Below are 15,273 nucleotides of genomic sequence, written 5' to 3' on the forward strand. Positions count from 1 at the left end.
AGAGTTTTCGGTTTTAATTATCTGGAATTTCAAACTCCAATCCTTTATGTTTGCTTTTGAGGTTTAATTCCTCGGTTTGTCTCTGGGGTTAGTTCTTTCAACTGCCAGCTTTTGTCTCCGGAAGATCAGATATTTCCGGTTTTGATTCCCTCTTTTGGACTTTGATTCCCTCGTTTGGGCTTGTGGCTACGGTACTTTCCCGTATTTGTTAGCGGGTTTAAGTATCCGTCTTTGTCTTTGTATGAATGAACCTTGGATGAAATAAAAAGAGACTCTTGTGAAAAAAAAAAAAAGAAACCTTTGATATGCGATAAGTTTAGCTTTTCTCTTTTGTCTTTATGGATGTGGATTATGTTTTTCGTACTCTGCCTAAAGGCTTCATTAATAGTGGATATCAGTTTGGTTTCTCTTGTTCTTTTTTATTTTGCAAATACAAATAATCAAATCCTAGAATCCTTTAATATAAATATGGAGTTATAATTCTACACTAATTTTAGAATCAGGCAACATCTATTTAATATTTATATTATCAAAACTTAGTTGAGTCTTATTAATCTAGACTCAATACTTTAACGCTAAACCACAAATCTAGACTGACTTACTCGGATGATAATTAATTACAAACAGGGTTTAAATCAAGATTGTAACTCATAATTCATAAAAGGGATTACAATTCCCCGGTTCATCAATCCTTCTCTTTCAGTTTCTCCATCTTTTCCTTAAATTTCACCATCATACTTTTCCAACTCTGACCTCTTCCTTCTTAGAACTTTAACCAAACCCTCGAGCGCCACATCAGCATCCTCATTTTTCATGAGCTCCTCTGCAACTTGAGCTGGAGTCAACACTTCTCCATCAATCAAACGCTTGATTTCCGGGTAGAGATGGTGAGGGTCATCGGGAGACAATCCTAAGTAGTTAGACGCCAGAGTCTTGAATACATCAAAACAACAATGTCCCATGTAAATATGCATATCCATACGCCCTGGCCTAAGCAATGCCGGATCGAGCCTCTCCTTGTGGTTTGTGGTGAAGATTACAATGCGTTCGTCTCCACAGCTCGACCATAACCCATCTATGCAATTAAGGATCCCTGATAACGTCAAAGTTGCTGGTCCCTATTCACCAAGGATCCACATATTGGTTGCAAGCATTTTGTGATAATCTATAAAGTAATAGTAGTTTTTAGTGAAAATAATATTACTAATGTGAAGAAGACCAAACCTTAGAATCTTCATGAGTCTTAGGTTGCAACCTCGTATGCAAATCCACGGCGCGGTCTATGTCTTCTATCAAAAGAATCGAGCTGTTCCTAGTACCGAGAAGTAATCTCTTTAGATCAGCGTCCTCCCTCACGCTTGCAAGCTGGAGATCATAGATATCAAACTTGAGGTGGTTAGCCATAGCTGCAACTAGGCTAGTCTTCCCAGTCCCAGGTGGGCCGTACAGAAAGTAACCCCTTTTCCAAGGTTTCCCTACTCTTTTGTAAAAGTCTTTACTTCTGATAAACCGGTCAAGATCTCCCATCACAGAACGCTTGAGCTCTTCTTTCATTGCCATGGTGTGAAATGTTGAGGGGTGCTTGAGGTTCACGGATTGCCATTTTGAATACATGTTACAGTAGGAGTACATCTTGATGCTTTTCCTCTCATTGTTGATCACCTTTGCCTTGCTCTCCACGTAAGGTACATAAGAATTCAAGACCAAGTCTCTGTGTTTCTTTTCAAAGCTAAGTTCAAAACACTCCCGATCAGGGTTTAGCTTAAACTGTTGCCCAAAATCGTAAGTTTTATCGCTGTTAACACAAAACCGCCACTTGAGCTCAATGCCTTGGTAGACATCCGAGACAACTTCTCCTACGTTGAGGTGTAAATTGACGTTTTTTTCACTGCCGTCTCTAAAGATCCTTAGCCTTTCCCCGTTGGTGTTGATCTTGGTGGACAAATAAACCTGAGCAGCCCCGTAGAGCTCGTTGTACATTCCAGTTTTGATCTGGTCATCGATGATGAGTGTTAGAGTCGATGGAGTACTTGAGATAAAGAAAGAGTTGATATAAGCGATGATGTAGTTTTGTAGCGGAGGTGGAATTGTTGTATCAAGAAATGGTTTGATCATCATGATGTATCCCGTCAATAATGCGTAGGCCGAGACAATCGGTGCAAGTGAAGGAAGATTTCTAAGAGAAAACATCGTTATGATCTGAAACGCACCGAATTTACCAAAGGCACTCAAAGTAGAAGAGGTTTATAATACTCTAGAGAGGGAGCTAATCATTTTTTTCCCAATAGGGAGCTAATCATTTATCTTGAATAATATTGTTGGTAACCTCTTCACTAGTTGACAACCCATATATATTGAAAATCTTATTTAGTAGAATTGGATGTTTTAGTACATGTGTCATATTAATGTACATCTTATTCTTTATAATTAAGAGATTGAGAAAATGTTTTGGAATATGTTATTAACTAGAACCAGATTTTTATACCAATTTTAAATATCTTATTATATAAAGTTGAGTTTTGAAAGTTAGCCATTAACAAGATTTTGACATGTGTCAAGTTATCAATCTCAGATTTGACATGCGTAAAAGTTAATATTTAATAGGATGAATTTCATTACAACAAAAATAAAATATTTTGTTTTAAAAAAATATTAATAATGTAAGTAGATAATTATCAAAAGTTACAGAATTTATAAAAAATACAAAGTTTTTTAAAATAGTTATAAGAAGATTATCTATATATATATCATAAATTCGAAATTATAATATTATTTAATTATTTTTAATTTTAAGTTATTCAAGAACACTACTTTCAACTTTGTATAATTGAGAATTTTTTTAATAGGAAGGTAAATTTTTCTTATTTATTTAAACCAAAATTTTCTCCTACTTTCTCCTTTTTTCAGTTGGGAATAGGTAAGATTAATATGTTGACCCAAGAAAATAATAATATATGCGTCTACTTTTCTTAATACTGTATTTTTAAAAATTTATTGTAGTATTTTTAAATTATTTTATTTAATGATAACAAAGTATCTTATTTTGTAATAGAAATTTCTCAAAATTATGAAAATGAAAAAATCTCTTCATAAATTAGTATTTTATTAATTTATCGATAAATTAATAATTATTAATTTGGCGATAAATTAAAACCTCTATAAATTAATAAAATTTCATGGTTCCGACCTTATTAATTTATGAGAATTTGTTACTAATGCCCTTTCTTTGATACCCCTTTTTAATAATACCCCCTTTGATGATCATTTTTAATTATACCCTTCCACTATTTTTTAAAGACATTTTTGTCCTTGTTTTATAATTATACCAACAATCTTATTATACCTTCGCTGTCGACCTTCTTCGTCTTCGTCTTTTCTTCTCCGGAGACATCTCTCCTTCTCCGGTCGGATCTCTCGTCCGCCGTTATCACTGTTTCTCCCGTCGTCTTAGTTCTCTCTTTTAGTTCGTCGTCTCTTCTACCCCCTTCGTGTAAGTGTTTCTCCCATCGTATTGAGCAATTGAATTTTTAGGAGATATAAAGCAAATCTCTCCTCCGCCGTTATAAATTGAATTTTTTTAGGTCTTAATCACTTGCTCTTTTACATCTGTTCGTGATAATAAAGTCTTTTTCTCCCATCGTGTAAGCTTGTTTCTGTATTTTTGTTTTGATTTCAATTTCAATTTTGTGTTAGCTATTAGATTGTTGTTTCGATTTCAAATTTGATGTCAGAATTTTTTTAGGTCTTAACACTTGCTCTTTTAGATCTGTTCGTGATAATAATGTCCTTTATTAGATCTTTGGACATCTACTGTTATTCTTTGATATAGTTGTTCGGATCTCTCTTCTTTTAATGTAGTTTTATTGGTTTGTTTTCTCAGGATTTGTTTGGGTGTACAAATGATTGAATTGTATTCAGTATGTGGTTTGTGGAAGTTGAACAACAACATTCATTGGGAATTTGAGATGGATAATGAAAGGGGAGCTTCTTTGATTAACATTGATGAGAATACTAGATTTAGTGAGTTGGTAAAAATTCTATTAGAAGATTTTGACATTGATATTCAGGCACAATGTTTAAAGCTTAGTTATTCATTGCCTGCTAAGTCTTCTACTATAGGTAGTATTCCTATCTTTATTAGAAATGATAGGCAGCTTGAAGCTTTTAAACTCAAATATGCACAAAGTGGAGGAGTTCTTCATCTATGTGTTACTGTTGAGGATTTTTGTGAGATTGTAGAGCAGGTATTTTTAGTAAACTCATTCTCTTGTTCTTTCTAATATTGTTTTAGAAAAGTAACTGATTTGAGGAATGTTTCTTTATCAGGGTCAACCTAGGTCTACTCCTTTTATTGAGAGTGTTACTGCTGTTACTCAGGTAACTTTCTACTTTAGAATTTTAAATTATTTATTGCTTACAAAACCTTATAAAATTCTTTGAAAACACTTGTAAAACGTTTTAAATACTTTACAAATCCTTTCAGGATCAAACAAGCTCAAATCTGTTAGTTGGGAATGCTATTGATGTTTATACTCATACTCAGGTAATTTACTGCCTTTTCAACTCGTTTTAAAAACTTTTGAAAATAGTTGTAAACCTTATTAAAAACTGTAAACCTTATTAAATCCTCTGAAATCACTTGTAAAATCTTTTAAAAAACCATTGATTTGTACTTTCAGGGTCAACCAATACCAAATTCATATGTCGAGAGTGATCCTCCTGCTGTTTCTTCAAGTCAATATACTGGCACTTCTGATGATTTTACTGCTACTCATACTCAGGTAACTTACATTTAAACACTTTAAAAAACCTTTTGAAAACGGTTGTAAACCTTATTAAATCCTTTGAAATAACTTGTAAAACCTTTTAAATAACTTGTAAAACCTTTTAAAAAACCATTTATTTGTACTTTCAGGATCAACCAATACCAAATCCATATGTCGAGGGTGTTCCTCGTAACATGACAACCTCTGTTGGGTATCCATCTTGTTCTTCACACTCAACTGGTCTAATCGATGTTGATTCACTGTTTTGTGGAAAGTTATTCAAAGACAAAACAGAAATGAGAAGTCAGATGCGGATGTATGCAGTCAAGCATAGTTTTGAGTTTCATACTTTTAAGTCAGACAACAAGAGGTATGTTCTTAAATGTATTGATGAAAAATGTAGTTGGAGGCTACGTGCAACTAAGGCTAAAGCATCAGATAGCTTTGTTGTTCGAAAGTATATTAGTCAGCACAGCTGTGACTCTGCTTTAAGGAATGTTAATCATCGCCAAGCAACTGCAAGGACTTTGGCTGGTTTGGTTAGTAACCATTTTGCAGGAGGAAAGCTTCCTCTCAGACCCAAACAGCTCATGGAAATTTTTAGGAATGACCATGGAGTTGATGTCTCGTACTCAAAAGCATGGAGAGCTCAAGAACATGCATCAGAACTTGCTAGGGGTATACCTGCTGATAGTTATGAGGTTTTACCGAGTTGGTTTCACATGATAGAAAAGAAGAATCCAGGTACTATCACTTACATAGTTTTACAATAGTTTTAAAACCCTTTTAAAAGGGTTTTAAAAGGGTTTTAAAGGGGTTTTAAAACTTTTAAAATGGGAAAAACCCTTTTACAATAGAGTTTTAAAAGAGTTTTAAAAGAGTTTAAAAGAGTTTTAAAAGAGTTTTAAAAGGGTTTTAACGGGCTTTTAACAATTTTAAAGTTTAAAAGGGTTTTAAAAGGGTTTTAAAAGGGTTTTAAAAGAGATCTTTGCCGTTATTCCTTGGTTCCCTATGAATAGGTTCGCATTGAATCCCTATGTTTAATAAAACAATGATGTTAGTTTGTTCAAACTTGCCTAATATAAACTGTTTTAAAACCCTTTTAAAACCCTTTTAAATCCCTTTTAAAAGAGTTTTAAAAGGGTTTTAAAACTTCTAAAATCGGGAAAAACCCTTTTACAATAGTTTTAAAAGGGTTTTAAAACTTTTAAAACGGGAAAAACCCTTTTACAATAGAGTTTTAAAAGGGTTTTAAAAGAGTTTAAAAGAGTTTTAAAAGAGTTTTAAAAGGGTTTTAACGGGCTTTTAACAATTTTAAAGTTTAAAGGGGTTTTAAAAGGTTTTAAAAGGGTTTTAAAACCTTTTAAAACCATTGCAGACACTTTATAATTACATGTTGTAAGGAATAACTCTCTCATGGAGAACCGAAGAGGTTGCATGTCGACTGTAAACCATAAGTTTCTCCCTCTTGTCTTCAGCCTTCTCAGCATCAAGTAGTGGAATATTTTCCCAGAAAATCTGATGTCTCTGGCCGAAAGATTGATGATAGGCCCAAGGAAGGAAGATTGAAGCTTCGTGAAAGATGCTTTTCCTAATGCATGTTTAACTTTGGCAACTAGGCTTAAGTCCGAATGTTGACATATGTTTGCTCCAACAATTGGTTCTAAACCCATACCATATGTTGGTTCTGGTAGTGCAAGGGGTTCAAAATCACTTGATGCCATCTGTTAAAGAAACACACTTAATTAGACTTTTCAACGGATTTACAAGAGTTTTAAAAGGGTTTTTAAAAATCAACATCACACGTTATCGATCTGAAGTCATCTTATCAACACACTTTATCGACATAATTCAACTACGACCGATCTAAAAATTGATATCAAATGGTTTAACAGGGACTTTCAAAAAGTGTTTTACAAGAGATAACAAAAATCCAAATTTACAAGACTTTACTAATTTCAAATCCATATCAAACACAATTATCGATCTGAATGCATCAGATCTGAATCTGGATCGATATCAAAGAAACTGAAGGGGCTTTTAAAAACTGTTTTAAAAGAACATAAATCCAAATTTAAAAGAGTTTACATATTCCAAATCAATATCAAAGAAATCTAAAAGCCCTAAATTTAAAAAAGCGATAGTCCAAATTGATAAACGCAGAAAGAAGCAAAGAAAGAATGAACCTGTCTGCGATAGAACCAGAATCAATGTCGGGGATTACGTGTACGAGAGACGAAAGCGCAGAATCGCCGCGAAGAAGGATCGAGAATCGCCGCGAAGAAGGATTGAGAATCGCCGCGCAGAATCGCCGATGAACGAAGGAGAGAGAATCGTCGGTTGAGGAAGGAGAGAAGCACGGCGAAGTGGAGAGAAAATTAGGTTTCCTTCATTAAGGGTAAAAAAGTCTTTTTCACCAAAAAAAGGGGTACCCTTACAAATGGACCCTTCCCAAGAACATTTTTAAAAAGTGGAAGGGAAAAATGGGCATTTTTGCTTTTTCCCCATAATTTATAGAGGTTTTACTGTAGATCTTAACCAATTTTTTTTTCTTTTACACAAAGAAAGAGGAAAATAAACTTAAGGATAAAAAAACTGAGATTTAAATATCAAAATACTTAGACATTTAAAAACTAAATCTAAACCTAAACCCTATTTAAATCTCAGTTTTTAGAGATCTCTTCTTTTTTTTACATCGACTTTCTCGCGGCGGCGGTAAATCATGATTCTCAAGTTGATCAAATCGATGGTTCAAGCAATAACTCGTCCAATACAATACTTGATCATCTCCTATCTCCGGTATCTTGTCGGCTTACCTTCGCTGACTGGTATAAAGGATCATCATGTCACGGTTATCATCGAGGAATTGACGGATGTTGGGACGGAAAACGTACTCTATGGCGCCACTCGGGCTTATCTTTTCAACAAAATCAACGTCGACTTCGTCAAATTTTACGTCGGTGAATGTATGTTCGACGACATATACCAAGGGGTCGAGCTCAAGTGGAGGATCTTCGTTGATAACAAAAATGCTGGAAATATCAATAAGCAGTGCTTCGAGCTGAGATTTGACGAAAAGCACAGAGATTTGGTTTTCGACTCTTACATACCTTTCGTGGAGAGCCAGGCCAAGAGCAAGAAGAGAATCCTCGAGATGCACACATACTCTCACTGCTCTGACTCTTGGGCAATCAAGAGCCTCAATCACCATTCAACTTTTGAAACGATTGTTATGAAGGAAGGGCTCAAGCGTGACCTCATCGAAGATCTTGACCAGTTCATCAGCAAGGAAGATTATTACAAAAGAGATCGGCGACGGCGACACTGGGTGAGATTTTATTTGTTGCATGGGCAACCAGGGACCGGGAAGACTAGTCTTGTTGCTGCTATGGCTAAATATCTGAACTTGGATGTCTATAAACTAAACCTCCCTCTAGGGTTGAAAACTGACTTCGACCCGAAGAGACTTATCTCCAGAGCCAAGGACAGCTCGATTCTCCTCGTAGAGGATATAGACGGCTCCCTCGAGGTCTGTTCTCCCTTTCTTTTTTTTTCTGTTCTCCCTTTCTTGATTTCTTCAAAATTATATTTATTGCTTTCTTTAACAAGCTTGTGCTTGATTAGTGTTCCAAATTACACACATCTCTTTAGCTTGATTAGTATAAAGCATAAACCATACCCCTCCCAATTTTTTTTTTTTTTTTTTTTTTTTTACACTTTACAGAGACTGTTCCAAAAAAAAATTATTTATTAAATATCAATTATAACCCATTCCCGCAAAGTGATATAAGCCCCCCTTTCAAAAAGAGAGAATATTTACAAACTAACTAATTACCACTGTTTTACCTTTTTCTTGTTGTTGTTGTTGTGTGTGTATTATCAACAGGGATTGAATGTGGAATTATCGCAACTGTTAGGTTGCTTATCTCGGGTTTATGGCCAAACACGCGTTGTAATATTGACGACAAACAACAAGGAGAGTCTTGACCCAACATTGCTATGTTATATGGATATGAAGATTGACATGGGACACTGCTGATGGGGGTCAAGTCGCAAAGGAGTTACTGAAGAGCCTCGACCTTTGGTGAGGACTTTGGAAATGAAGATTGTGTGTATATTTACTTAAAGGAGTTTTCGATAGTTTTACTGATCTGACATAGCCAATTTGAGCATGTTGATTAACAACTAGTTTATTTTAAACATCGATTAAAAATATTTACTGACATGCTATCGTACTATTAAGCGTGTTGAAGTCTCCGCAAATGTTTGATGAATTTGATTATATAGAGAATGTTTGAACTTTGAACAGTGACAAGTTTCTTAAAATAATGTTCAATATGTGACACTATAATATGAAAATTATAAGGATAAATTAAAATTGTTAAGAAAGAGTCATGATAATTTTGTCCTGTCCCCATGTATGGCTTTCAAAACCGTATATCAAAATAGATTAAATTCAAGAGCAAAACTAACTTCATCATTTCTCATTGCCGAGTGATTCTCTTCCTCTACATCTTCAAGTTTCTTCATCATCTTCAAAATCCTCCAAAACTGTGACCTCTTCCAGAAAACCCTCTTCCAGGAAACCCTCCTCTTCCAGGGAACCCTGGGAATACAGGCCTAACCGTCGGCCTCGAGATCCACTCGGGAGCCACATCATCATCTTCACCATCAATTAGTTCCTCCCCATCCTCAACTTGAGCCGGAGTATCCACTTTCATTGTATCCGCATCATCGGCTATACTTTTCTCTCCCTCTTCAAGTTTCTTCATCTTCTTCACAGATTTATCATCGTCACACTTCTCTAGCTCTGACCTCTTTCTCTTGAGAACCTTTACCAAACCATCAAGGGCCGCATCAGCACCTTCACTCCTCATTAGTTCCTCAGCGACTTGAGCAGGAGTCAGCACTTGTCCTTCAATCAAGTGCTTGATATCCGGATAGAGATGGTGAGTGTCGCCATTATCGTTAGACAGGCCTAAATAGTTAGACGCCAATGTCTTAAATCCCTCAAAACTACAATGTCCCATGTAAATGTGCATATCCATACGCCCTGGTCTGAGCAATGCTGGATCGAGTTTCTCCTTGTTGTTCGTCGTGAATACTATTATGCGTTCATTTCCACAACTCGACCATAACCCATCAATGCAATTCAAAAGTCCTGATAACGTCAATGGTGCTGATACCTATTCACACATAAAAAAAGTATAGGTACGACCCATGTATTGTTGTTTGGAAGAAACAGAATGATTCAAAAACTCATATTAAAATTATCTTGAAGACCAACCTGGGAAGCACCTAACGTTTTGGGCATTTGGGTTGTTTTGGTTACAGGTTGCAATCTTGTAGGCAAATCCACGGAACAGTCTATATCTTCTACAAGAAGAATCGAGCTGTTCTTAGTGCCGAGAAGCAATGTCCTTAGCTCGGCGTCTCCCTTCACGCTTGCAAGCTGGAGATCATAGATATCGAACTTGAGGTAGTTAGCCATAGCGGCCACTAAACTAGTCTTCCCGGTCCCTGGTGGACCGTATAGCAAGTAACCCCTCTTCCAAGCCTTTCCAACTCTTTTGTAATAATCTTTTCTTCGGACGAACTTGTCAAGATCTTCCATCACAGAGCGCTTGAGATCTTCGTTCATAGCCATCGTATCGAAGGTTGAAGGGTGCTCCAAGTTCACGGATTTCCATGTCATTTGCGAGTTGGAATGCATCTTGAGGATTCTGCGCTTGCTCTTAACTACCATTGCCTTGCTCTCCACGTAAGGTATATAGGATTTCACCACCAAATCTCTGTGTTTCTTGTCAAAGCTCAGCTCAAAATATTCCCGATTGAAGTTTCCATGATAGCGTTCCCCATGCTCATCAACCATAGACTTCTTCTTGTTGTTAGCAAAAAACCTCCACTTAAGCTTAACGCCATTGTAGACATCGGGGACAACCTCTCCGTCACTGAGGTAAAATTTGACTTCCTTCTGCGTAGGGTCTCTAGCCATATTTAGCCTGGACGAATTTGGACTTATCTTGGTGGAGAGATAAGCCTCAGCAGCGTAGTAAAGCTCGTCGTGAATATACACCGAGGACAATTGATCGATGGTAAGCGTGAGAGTCGTCGATGAACGAGAGCCAACCAAGGACTTGAGATAAGAGACGACGAAGTTTTGAACTGGACGTGGAATGATTGTGTCAATCATTGGCTTGATTATCGTGATGTATCCCATCATTGATGCGTAACTAGAGACCATTGATGATGCTGGAGAAGGGATATCTCTAGAGAACTCCATCGTTTTTTAGATTAGGGTTTGGTCTCTCCTTTTCAATATATGTTGTTGCGTCTGAGGCTTTTAGTTAGATTAATTTTTGTTACTTTATATATTGAATTGATGATGTTAGTTTTCCTTTAATTTTTCTTTTTTTTCTTTTTTCTGGTTGAGTATATTTCTTTTTTCCTTTGTGAAAAACGATAGAATATTTTCTTTTAATATACGGTAAAATCTTTATAAATAAATATTTTATTAAACATAAAATAATAATTTTTCTTGTATGGATCTATTTTCATTGGGTGAGCATCAAACTATATTTAGGCAGTTGTAACTTGTAGATCTCTATAGATAATTGATGTGGAATCAAGAGTGGACACGTGAACGGTGATGATTAAATGATATTCAACGGCAACGATTAGAAGTTTTGAATCTTCTGCTCTGCTTCATTAATTGCGAATTTGTAAAAGTTTTTTTGTTACGTTTTAGATTCTCTCTAGGTTTGTTGGTGATTCATCTCTGTGAAGAGTCTTCTACTCTTCTTCTTCTCAAGGTGGATCCAAGTCTTCCTTGTTTTACGAACATTGGACTCTCATCTTGTAATCGGATCGCTGTGATTGTTCGATATTGATCAGCTGTGAAATTGTGATTTGTTTCTTATATCAATAATTATAGCTATATTAGGGTTAGAATATTACTTATCAAAACATATATATATATATATATATATATATAAATTGATATCTTCAAAAAAAAATATCTTATATTAATAGAATTGAAAAATTATAAATTTAAATATAACCTTAGAATGTTTGATGAATGAACCAAGAAAATAGAATTGAAAACCCAAAACCCCAAACTCCAAACTATAAAAACTAAATGAAGTACCAAAATCCTTATTGTAATCACTCAACTCTAGATTGTTCAGGTCTCCTCGATGTTAGATTATCCTCTTCTCCCTCTTCGAGAATCTTCATCTTCTTAGATTCATCATCACATTTCTCCGACTCTGATCTCTTCCTTTTGAGAACCTTAACCAAACCCTCAAGCGCCACATCAGCATCTTCATTTTTCATTAGTTCCTCGGCGACTTGAGCTGGAGTCAACACTTCTCCATCAATCAAACGTTTGATGTCCGGGTAGAGACGGTGAGTGTCATCATTGTCCTGAGACAGGCCTAAGTAGTTAGATGCCAATGTTTTGAATCCCTCAAAACTGCAATGTCCCAAGTAAATGTGCATATCCATACGGCCTGGTCTGAGCAATGCAGGATCGAGCTTCTCCTTGTTATTAGTCGTAAATATTACTATGCGTTCATCTCCGCAGCTAGACCATAACCCATCAATGCAGTTTAAAAGTCCTGATAATGTCAGTGGTGTTGATCCCTATTCATACAAAACTTATTTAGGATCCATGCATGTATTACTAGCACAAAATATAACATAAAACCATTAAGTGAAGACCAAACCTCGGAAGCACCATATGGTCCATAGGTCGGGGTTGCTGGTTGCAACCTTGTGGGCAAATCCACAGAACAATCTATATCTTCGACAAGAAGAATCGAGCTGTTTTTAGTGGCGAGAAGTAAGTTCCTCAGACTGGCGTCCCCTTTCACGCTTGCGAGCTGGAGATCATAGATATCAAACTTTAGGTGGTTAGCCATTGCTGCCACTAAACTAGACTTCCCGGTCCCCGGTGGCCCGTACAACAAGTAACCCCTCTTCCAAGCTTTCCCAACTTTCTTGTAGTAATCTTTTCTTTTGATGAACCGATCAAGATCTTCCATCACAGAACGCTTGAGCTTATGCGTCATAGCCATTGTGTCGAATGTGGAAGGGTGCTCGAAGTTGACAGATTCCCAGCGAAGAGAATAGGTAGAGTAGGAGTGCATCTTGATGATTCTCCTCTTGTTCTTGATCACTTCTGCTTTCTTTTCCACGTAAGGTACATAGGATTTCACGACCAAGTCTTTGTGTTTCTTGTCGAAGCTAAGCTCGAAGCATTCCCAATTGACGGTTTCGTCATCTACTCCTCCATCCATAACCGTACTTGTCTTTTTGCTTCCAGCTAAATACCGCCACTTGAGCTCAATGCCTTTGTAGACATCGGAGATAACCTCTCCTTCGCTGGGGTATAAGTTGACGTTCTTGTTGTTAGGGTCTCTAGTCATCTTTAGCTTTGATGCATCGGGGCTTATCTTGCTTGAGAGATAAGCTTGAGCCGCATAATAAAGCTCGTTTTGCCTGCTCATCCCGTTTCTCTCAGTCTTGTTCATATCCATGATGACAAGCGTGAGAGTCGATGAACGAGAGCCGACTAAAGATTTGATGTAAGAGACAACGAAGTTATGCACCGGTTGTGGAATTATCGTGTGAATCATTGGTTTGATCATCATTACGGTTCCCGCTAGTGATGCATAGGTAGAAAATATCGATGCAGGAGAAGGGAGATCTCCAAAGAACACCATCGTTTTCGCCTTTAGGGTTTGGTCTCCCTTCAATATAATGTGCGTTTGCGGCTTTTGGTTAAATTGAGTTTATATATAAATTGTAATTGTATTGTGATATTACAAAATAAATAAAAATCTTATTCTTATTTTTTTTTTTAAGTATTTTTCCTTCCTTCTATTTTCCGACTGAAAGAAAAAAACAATTTTCCTTTTTTCTTGTCTTGTTTATATATCTTTTTTTTTCATTTTTTTTGCCTACATACAGATACAGTATATATCTAATTTCATTAAATACATAGTCGGTTTAGAATATTAATTACCACATATAAATAAATTAAAGAAATAAAGTAAGATATTAAAAAGATTTGCTCTTCTCAAAGTCTCTGTAACAAGAGACTCTCCACTCTATATATTTTTCTTATATTTTGGTTCTTCCTTTGTATATTGATAGTGTGTTGTATGACATTCTTGGTAAAGTACCTCCAAAGACTATCTCAATAATTTCTTTAAAGAAAAATAAAGTTCCATATTTCATAATGCCTCTTACATTAATGGTTCACATGCAACCCTACAAAATAAACATATGAGAAATTTCTGAAGAAAACATTCAACTTATATCATCATATCTCAGAGAATTCCAAACTTTTGAACTTAACTTAGAGTTGTAATTAGCCTCTTACGTCTACTTTTTTTTTTGTTCCCTCATAATCTCATTTGAACTAATGGATCATGTAACACACGATTAGGTCCAAAACAGAACAAGTTTCTTAATTCTTTTGCTGTTCTTCCTCGGAGAACCCTCTGTATCACGCCTTATGCTCATCTCTTCCATCTCCAATCTACTCTCTTTCTTCTTCATCATCACCGGATTCGATTCCTCGGATTTTAACCTCATTTTCTCTAAAACATTCACCAAACCCTCAAGAGCCACGTCAGCATCCTCGCTCTTCATCAGCTCCTCTGCCACTTGCGCCGGCGTGATTACCTCCCCGTCGATCAAACGCTCAATCTCCGGATAGAGACGGTGTGGCATTGTGGCATCGTTCAAACCCAAGTAGTTGGAGGCTAAAGTCTTGAATCCTTGGAAAGAGCAATGTCCCATGTAAATGTGCATATCCATACGACCCGGACGTAGCAATGCCGGGTCAAGCCTATCTTTATGGTTTGTTGTGAATATTATAATCCGCTCGTCTCCACAGCTTGACCATAGTCCGTCTATGAAATTCAACAGCCCCGACAACGTCAATGGTCCCTAAACACACATTGTCATAGAAAAAAAAAAAAAAACCATTTAATTATACTCAAGTGATTATGGATCACTAATCAGATTTAATTAGTCTTGTTACACTATTCAGTTTGGTTGGTATAGGAAACAAAAACTATTGGTTTATATATAAAATTTGGTTGGTACTGATTTTGGTTTGGTTCAATTTGGTAAATTTGATTAAAAATAAAATGCCCAATCATATACCAAAGCCAAAAATAGTAGAAACGAGAAATCTAACCTGAGACTCGCCACGGTTCTTGCCATCAACCGGCTGCTCCACTCTGTTTGGCAAATCCACTGCGCAATCGATATCTTCTATGACAAGAATGGAGCGGTTACGTGTGGCTAGTAAAAGCCTCCTTAGATCAGAGTCACGCATCACACTGGCTAGCTGAAGATCATAAACATCAAACTTTAGGTAGTTAGCCATGGCTGCGACAAGACTAGACTTCCCTGTTCCGGGTGGTCCGTACAGCAAGTAACCCCTCTTCCAAGCTTTCCCTACTCTCTTGTAAAACTCTTTCCTTCTTAT

The 15,273-nt window shown here is 36.4% G+C and overlaps 5 protein-coding genes across 5 annotated transcripts; 1 reads left to right on the plus strand and 4 right to left on the minus strand.

The window, feature by feature from the left end:
- On the minus strand, nucleotides 508–2,213 carry LOC104770086 (AAA-ATPase At5g17730-like). The gene is made up of 2 exons (XM_010494437.1): nucleotides 1,225–2,213; nucleotides 508–1,118 (listed from the first exon to the last, which is right to left on the minus strand). The coding sequence occupies exons 1-2, from the start codon at nucleotides 2,188–2,190 to the stop codon at nucleotides 720–722; spliced, it is 1,365 nt and encodes a 454-aa protein (XP_010492739.1). The 5' UTR covers nucleotides 2,191–2,213; the 3' UTR covers nucleotides 508–719.
- On the plus strand, nucleotides 7,489–8,805 carry LOC104770087 (AAA-ATPase At5g17740-like). The gene is made up of 2 exons (XM_010494438.1): nucleotides 7,489–8,295; nucleotides 8,653–8,805. Exons 1-2 carry the CDS (start codon nucleotides 7,489–7,491, stop codon nucleotides 8,803–8,805), a joined length of 960 nt encoding a protein of 319 aa, XP_010492740.1.
- On the minus strand, nucleotides 9,302–11,049 carry LOC104772324 (AAA-ATPase At5g17740-like). Its single transcript, XM_010496955.1, has 2 exons — nucleotides 10,054–11,049; nucleotides 9,302–9,952 (listed from the first exon to the last, which is right to left on the minus strand). The coding sequence occupies exons 1-2, from the start codon at nucleotides 11,047–11,049 to the stop codon at nucleotides 9,302–9,304; spliced, it is 1,647 nt and encodes a 548-aa protein (XP_010495257.1).
- LOC104772325 (AAA-ATPase At5g17750-like) lies at nucleotides 11,931–13,492 on the minus strand. The gene is made up of 2 exons (XM_010496956.1): nucleotides 12,494–13,492; nucleotides 11,931–12,410 (listed from the first exon to the last, which is right to left on the minus strand). Exons 1-2 carry the CDS (start codon nucleotides 13,490–13,492, stop codon nucleotides 11,931–11,933), a joined length of 1,479 nt encoding a protein of 492 aa, XP_010495258.1.
- On the minus strand, nucleotides 14,004–15,267 carry LOC104770088 (AAA-ATPase At5g17760-like). The gene is made up of 2 exons (XM_010494440.1): nucleotides 14,980–15,267; nucleotides 14,004–14,726 (listed from the first exon to the last, which is right to left on the minus strand). The coding sequence occupies exons 1-2, from the start codon at nucleotides 15,169–15,171 to the stop codon at nucleotides 14,217–14,219; spliced, it is 702 nt and encodes a 233-aa protein (XP_010492742.1). The 5' UTR covers nucleotides 15,172–15,267; the 3' UTR covers nucleotides 14,004–14,216.

This window comes from Camelina sativa, chromosome 20 (genome assembly GCF_000633955.1).
Source record: "Camelina sativa cultivar DH55 chromosome 20, Cs, whole genome shotgun sequence".
In the NCBI taxonomy this organism is placed as follows: Eukaryota; Viridiplantae; Streptophyta; class Magnoliopsida; order Brassicales; family Brassicaceae; genus Camelina; species Camelina sativa.